The sequence below is a fragment of the Lutjanus erythropterus genome, chromosome 24 (genome assembly GCF_056507025.1).
Source record: "Lutjanus erythropterus isolate fLutEry1 chromosome 24, fLutEry1.hap2, whole genome shotgun sequence".
Lineage (NCBI taxonomy): Eukaryota > Metazoa > Chordata > Actinopteri > Lutjaniformes > Lutjanidae > Lutjanus > Lutjanus erythropterus.
Window position 1 is genome coordinate 17,905,001 of NC_139340.1, and position 7,500 is coordinate 17,912,500.

Sequence of the window (7,500 nt, forward strand, 5' to 3'; positions counted from 1 at the left end):
AGTCTGTCAACACTGAGTGTAAAACTTTGCTTTTTTTAATATTTAGAGGTTGTATTGTACGAGTGATGAGGCTGCATGTTTCTGTATTAGTCTGTGCAGCTTTTCCTCTGCAGAGAGCGGACTGACCCAGATCACACATCAGCTGCTCCTCAGAGCCTCTACAACAGTCTGCTGTCATCATCATACACCCTGGTTTGATTTTTATAAAAAGATAAATCACCACAGCACAAATTTACTGCAGTATTTTAACATCTTCCTCAAACTAAGCATTTGGTTCCTGTTTCAGGTCATTTATTTTGATCATTATACATGAACACTGACATTATTTGTCTTTAATAGTCATGCAATGTTTACTGTCTCATATAGTCTAATATTCCACTGTCACCATCCTCTAGCTGGTTGGCAGATTTAATTTGCTCAGTTGCCTGTACTATTTCCCTAATATGCAAAATATTTTATTTTTATTTTCCTTGGTTTAAAATGCTAGAAAACGTGAAAAACTCAAACTTTTTGCAGCCCAACATGACCTTTCTATCATAATAAATGTTCACATCTGATTGGCTGGAAACTGTAATTTTCAGACATTGTTGCCCAACCAAGAGAATGAAAAGAAAGAAATATACGTTAAAACCAAAAATGTCCGACACACTGGACATTTTTAACTTTTAAATGTCAATATTACCTTTATAATCAAGTGTCAGTCATCTTTCATATAGGGCTGCAACTAATGATCATTTTCATTACTGATTAATCTGTCAATTGTTTTCTCACCTAACTAATTTAATTGTTTTGTGCACAAAATGGTGAAAAATATTAATAACCAATTCCTAAAGCCCAAGGTACAACCTCAGGTGTCTTGTTTGGTCCACAACCCAAAGTTGTTCAGCTAAAGAAACCAAGTAATTTGCATCTTTTCTCTTAGCAAAGTGAATGTAAATGATTAATAGATCATGATAATAGTTTGAAATTAATTTAATAGCTGATTTATTGGTTAATCTTGAAGCTCTACTTTCAAAACTTATTTTGGGCGGGAACCTGGCCACCATCAGTAGCCTCAGGTGATGACTTTCTGCAGACTTGATGAATCATGTCTGCTGAGTCACATGGTGGTTTACTGCAGACCTGTGGGGGGGGTTACTCTGCCTTCCTGCCCCTCCCAAACAGAGCCTGAGCAGCAGATCAGTGGAAAAAAAAAAAAAAAAAAAAAAAAAAAACACTCAACAGGGAGGAGGGTAAAAAAAAAAATCCATGCAGACAGGAAGAGGTTCTCCTCCCTGCCCCCACACGGCTGCTAACTGCCCTACCTTTGTGTAACATTCAGGGACAGGGCGTTATCTGATGGCGCCTTCAGGCTCACATACTCAAAAAATACCCTTAAAAGTTACATTCTCTGGCCAGTCTGTCAGTCTAAACAAAAGGTCTTATAGAAAACGTATTTATTTAGAACATAATACTAAGTTACGGGATTGAACTGGACAGATTTAACAGTGTAACAGTAACGTTGTCGCCCATTTTCAATAATTGAAACTGCGCCAGTAGTCTGGCCTCGTTCCACGTCACATAAATTTAACCTAGAACCTCAAAAACGCGGAAGATCTCGCGAGAATGCGCATGTTAACCTAAACCATAATATTTCTTTTACCCTAAAAAAGTGCTTTCTGTCCCTAAAACCTACCCAGATCATAGCCACACGTTGTCATTTCATAAATTCATATGAATAATTCGTACAAAGCGCCCCATCAGGACATAAGTGTACAATTCTCGCGACAGTTTCGCACATCTAGGGGTCCCTTCGAGACACGACCCACAGACACGCGGGATCAAGTTATATACGAGATAAAAAAAAGAAAAACTAATTTAGGTTAACTCGAGGAATCATACGGAACGTATGGAACTTCGTAGCTATATATTCACTGTTAATAATATCAACACTATATTTGAACACACAAAAGATGCATTTCATTTAAAAAAAAACAAAAAAACAACTACTCTTTTTCTAACGCCAGCAAATCTTCCCTTATGTAATAACGTTTGTATAGATGTATTTTTGCTTCAGTACTTACCATTTTTCTGACTGTATTTGTCCTTCACGCCGACGTTGAAGAATCGGTTGCTGAAGGCAGTACTGAAGACAGGAAGAGGAGCCGATTTTATTTATACTTTTTCAAGGGGGCGGGGCCAAAGCGACGGTTTGAATGTCTTCTCGGCGGGAGCGAACGTTGGTCGCAGTTGCATTCAGGTGCCCCTCGAAATATCCTGTTTCAGACTAGTTTAGCTGCGTCATCTAAGTAAAATTATAATCGTTTCTTTTATTAGATTCAGGGCTGTTCCAGTTCCCAATTTGTGCATCTTATATAATCATCATTTTGACATTTGAGACTTTATATTGTTGATTACATTCAACCGACATGCTTTTCAGACTTGTATTTAAAAATGTACTGGACAAAATGTATGAAGAATGAGCACCTGAAGGTCTCCCAGTGTTACTGCATTTTTATCAATTCCACTTATCAGACCGGAATTACAGAATACTACTAAAAGTTGTAGCTACAGTAATGTTTCACATCAGAGTTGAACAGATAATATATAGACTAGACTATTACAGATAATATATAATATAAACTATTACACATATAAAAATTAATATTTTTCTTTGTTGAATTTTTAAACTGACTTTTTTATTTATTTATTTATTTATAACCTGTAATGACTTCAACCAGCACCTTAATTTTGCTGCTAAATGGACGCTACTGAAATTCCTTTTTATTCCTTTATGGAAATTATGTATTGGCACACAAGGAAGGGTGTTACACCTATACTGCTGAAGAAAATAAAAAAGATGTTTAATTATTTTTTTTTAACTATAACAACAGGTGTAAGAAATTCAATTATTCAAGAGAAATGTGGTAACAGAGACAAATATTCATCAAATATGTAAAGTTATAATTAGACCCAGGTTCTTTACCTCTACCCTCACTTTCAGGGGTCCTCCTCTATAAAGGGGTGACTGCCGTTATCTCTACTCTTTTGCTGTAGAGCTTCAGGGAAGAGGTAAATTAACTTTATTCTAACATATTCTTGTCTTTTGCCATGCCTGTCAAATTGAGAAGGTAAATGTAGGAGAAGCACCTGAAGGCAGCATGACTCAACTAAGGATACTGTGGCTCAACTCAGGCTCTCAGTCTTACACAGCAACAACACATTCATTCATTCAGTTCAGTTCATGACTAAGTTGAGTAAGCCCCATTAATATTTGTCCAAAATGCTATTAATAAAAAGAGCAACTTAAAAGAACAGTTCACCCCAAATCAAAACTACATATTTTCCTCTGGCCTGTAGTGCTGTTTATCCATCTAGATATGTTTGGTGTGAGTTGCAGACTTTTGGTCATAGAGATGTCCGTCCTATCTCCAATATAATGGAACTAAATAACACTCAAAACCAAAAAAATACATTTGAACTATTCAAAAGCAGTCACCATGTTTCAGTTTATTGTTTTCAGACAAAGACATATAGGAAAGACATAACAATGATGACATAATGACATGATCATTCGGGGCCTGAAATGTTTTTATATCTGTCACATATCACTGAAAACTTTGTAAACACCTGGTTGTCTAATCTTAGACTACATGCCTTTATCTGAACAATAATAAAAAAAAATTCAGTAACCAACAACTGCTCAGAGACTTCTTTTACTCTACATCAAAGCCTTACAGTGGCACCTAAAAAGAACCCAATCTCAAACTTAATACTCCTCCCCCTCCTCTTCTCCTTCGTCTCCAATGCTGTCTGTTCCAACCTCTTCGTAGTCCTTCTCCAGGGCAGCCATGTCCTCTCTGGCCTCTGAGAACTCACCTTCCTCCATGCCCTCTCCAACGTACCAGTGGACGAAAGCCCTCTTGGCGTACATCAGGTCAAACTTGTGGTCGAGTCGAGCCCAGGCCTCAGCGATGGCGGTGGTGTTGCTCAGCATGCACACGGCCCTCTGCACCTTGGCCAGGTCTCCTCCAGGAACCACAGTGGGAGGCTGGTAGTTGATGCCCACCTTGAAGCCTGTGGGACACCAGTCCACAAACTGGATGGTGCGCTTAGTTTTGATGGTGGCGATAGCAGAGTTGACATCTTTGGGCACCACATCACCACGGAATAGCAGACAGCAAGCCATGTACTTGCCATGGCGAGGGTCGCACTTCACCATCTGATTGGCTGGCTCGAAGCAGGCGTTGGTGATCTCTGCGACTGATAGCTGCTCATGATAGGCCTTCTCTGCTGAGATCACGGGGGCATAGGTGGCCAGAGGGAAGTGGATACGTGGGTAGGGTACCAGGTTGGTCTGGAACTCCGTCAGATCCACATTCAAGGCGCCGTCAAAGCGCAGGGAGGCAGTGATGGAAGAGACAATCTGTCCAATCAGCCTGTTGAGGTTGGTGTAGGTGGGACGCTCGATGTCCAGGTTCCTGCGGCAGATGTCATAGATGGCCTCATTGTCCACCATGAAGGCGCAGTCTGAGTGCTCCAGGGTGGTGTGGGTGGTCAGGATGGAGTTGTAGGGCTCCACCACAGCTGTGGACACCTGGGGAGCTGGATAGATGGCAAACTCCAGTTTGGACTTTTTCCCATAGTCGACAGAGAGACGCTCCATCAGCAGAGAGGTGAAGCCAGAGCCGGTTCCTCCTCCGAAGGAATGGAAGATGAGAAACCCTTGGAGACCAGTGCACTGGTCAGCCTGCAGGAAAACAGTTGATCTTCACTCTATGACTGATGACTCCTGAGATGAAATTTGAATTAACTGCAAGCAAACTCACCAGCTTACGAATCCTGTCCAGAACGAGGTCGATGATCTCCTTGCCGATGGTGTAGTGGCCACGGGCGTAGTTGTTGGCTGCATCCTCTTTTCCAGTGATCAGCTGCTCAGGATGGAAGAGCTGGCGGTATGTTCCTGTTCGGACCTCGTCTGTATTTGGAAAAAGTTGACAATACAATCAAATATTCACGAGTCATTGCTGAAAGACCCATTTACTTTTGTATCCTAAATTATTTCACCTATGACGGTTGGTTCCAGGTCTACAAACACTGCTCTGGGAACGTGTTTTCCAGCTCCAGTCTCACTGAAAAACGTGTTGAATGAGTCGTCTCCTCCTCCGATGGTCTTGTCGCTGGGCATCTGACCATCTGGCTGGATGCCATGCTCCAGACAGTAGAGCTCCCAGCATGCATTGCCTATCTGTGCTCCGGCTTGGCCAACGTGGACTGAGATACATTCACGCTGCAAGAGCAAGTGGCTAAGATGTCAAGAGCCTCTTGCACACAATTTGTTAAAGCAAAATTAAAGAAACCAGTAATCACCAACTTGTCACTTGGGTATCAGCAAGATTATTAATAGTTTCTTTGTCAATGTAATTTTAAAATTAATTGTTTCTGCTGTCAGTTGTATTAATAAAGTTCCCATGAAACAGAAAAGCTTTTTGGTTATGTGGTTCTTGCGCTGTCCTATTAGCTGACCCTTACTGGACTGAGAGCTCCCTGTGAACATGGCCGAACCAAAATAGCCTCTAAAAACCCCCCCCAAAAAAACAAGTAAAGCTACCTTTCCATCAGGAATGAAATCATGAAATAAAGAGATTCTCACCATGTTTCCGTTGCTTGGAGCGGTCCCTTGTTCACCTGAGATGAGTGGCTGGGGATGTTGTGTTGAGTTTGAGTACAGGAAGCTGCTTTATAGTTTAGCATCGCTAGGCAACAGCCAGGCATGTTGTGGTAACTGGAGGAGCTGGAGAAGCAAACACCATCTCTGCTGATGAAAGATGAGAAGGGGCACAAATCGACTGGTATGCTCCCCTGCTCAGATCTGAGGAACAATGGCTGTTATTACACAAATGAGTAACCACCAACAAGAACCAGAGTGGCTGTGAAATATGACCCATATCTGTTCACACTTGCCTCCAATTTCACATTTTAGATTTGAGGCATGTTGCTGTTGTAACTGTGCAGTGAACAGGTCAAAGGCACTTTGTTTCCCTATTGTTGGTTGACCTTTCAGATAAAAATAAGTTCTGCACATCAAAAAAACAGTGTTCTAATGGTGAACTGGTCAAATTAAAGCTGGGTCCTGAGCTTCTCTTTTCTTTATCTTGCAAAGGAAAGAAAACAGATCCCTCCCCAGAGTGACCTGAATAGGCTTCTGTTACAGATAACTGTTGCATCACCGCTTTGGTTGAGATTCATTTGCAATGCAAAGGTAGATGACTGCCAGAGGAAAACATTAGAGCACACTTCTGTAGAACGTAGGTGACATCTGAGATCCATGTTCCTCTTGCAGCAGGTTACAGAGCAGCAACATATGAAATTAACATTTATTTATTTATTTTCCCACAGAAAGGGAAGATCTGCTTGATGGTTGTACTGAGTTAGCTGGATTTATGCAATACACCAAAAATAAAGTTGGTTTTCAGCTGGAACCAAAAAATAGCAGGTCTTTCTTGGGAACCAAAATCGGTGTGCAATGTTCTACAGGTTCACTCTCAGAATTAAGGTTTCCAAAAGGGTTTTTCTTGAGGGGCTGAGGTTCTACCCAGAGCCTTTTGCTTTTGAAGAATGCTTTTTGAAGAGAGGGGTTGTCAAGGGTTCTTTGTGAGACTAAAGGTTCCATTTAGAACTCTTTTCATCCAAAGTGTAATATTCTGGTTTTCATCATGTTATTTCCTGTTTTATTTTTTTAATGCTACCTCTTGTGTCTTTTCAGTTTCCTGTGTTTTCCCGCCTCTCATCAACCACACCTGAGGCCACTCACTCACCTGCTCCTGATTACCCTCATTACCATCCCTGTGTATTTATACCCCCACCAGCTCCACCTGTCTTTGCCAGATTGTCTTTGTTGTCAGTGTTGTCAGTCTAGCTTTGCTGTGTTAGGCTCCATGGTTTTGTTTGGACTATTTGTGGGATTTTAGTTTTGTGCCTTTTTTTCCTGTCTGTTTTGTTTGCCTTTTTGGACTCTAGTAAAGACTGATTTTTATTTGAACCTCACTCTGCATCCTGTGTGTTCTCTGCACCTGAGTCCCAACCTTCCAGAGTTGTTACACAAAGAAGCCTTTGGAAGAAAAAAGTTCTTCAAGGATTATTTGATTCCTTCAAGAACTCGTTCATGAAGATTTTTTTGTGCCATAATATGAAAGGGTTCTTGGTAGAACCTCCTGGGTGCATTCTAGATGATACCATAGGAATATAAAATAGTTCCCAGTAGAACCACTCGGGTGGGTTCTAGATAGAAATCCTTGGGTTGCAAGTGGGACTTTTATAAAATCATTCTAACAGGAACCAAAAAAAAAGGTACTCCTAGGGGCACAAGCCGAAGAACCCTTTATGGTTATAGTTAGCACCTTTATTCCTCGGTTGACAACATCCTTGATTAAAATGGCTCCACTCAAAAAAATGGTGGAAAGGGTTCCAGCTGCAGCCATTATATAAATTCCACCTTGGAACCAAAAAGAGTTCTCCTAT

General features: G+C 41.0%; 2 protein-coding genes across 2 annotated transcripts in view; both read right to left on the reverse strand.

The window, feature by feature from the left end:
• LOC146304954 (tubulin alpha chain-like) overlaps positions 1 to 2,189 on the reverse strand; it is a 4,105-nt gene extending 1,916 nt beyond the window's left edge. Inside the window, exon 1 of the mRNA XM_084713765.1 lies at positions 2,064 to 2,189. Within this exon, the coding sequence (XP_084569891.1) occupies positions 2,064 to 2,066 (3 nt within the window). The 5' untranslated portion in view covers positions 2,067 to 2,189. The remainder of the gene's footprint in view (positions 1 to 2,063) is intronic.
• A 1,282-nt stretch (positions 2,190 to 3,471) lies between these two features.
• LOC146304955 (tubulin alpha-1A chain-like) lies at positions 3,472 to 5,774 on the reverse strand. Its single transcript, XM_084713764.1, has 4 exons — positions 5,633 to 5,774; positions 5,047 to 5,269; positions 4,809 to 4,957; positions 3,472 to 4,729 (listed from the first exon to the last, which is right to left on the reverse strand). The coding sequence occupies exons 1-4, from the start codon at positions 5,633 to 5,635 to the stop codon at positions 3,749 to 3,751; spliced, it is 1,356 nt and encodes a 451-aa protein (XP_084569890.1). The 5' UTR covers positions 5,636 to 5,774; the 3' UTR covers positions 3,472 to 3,748.
• Between the last annotated feature and the right edge of the window lie 1,726 nt (positions 5,775 to 7,500).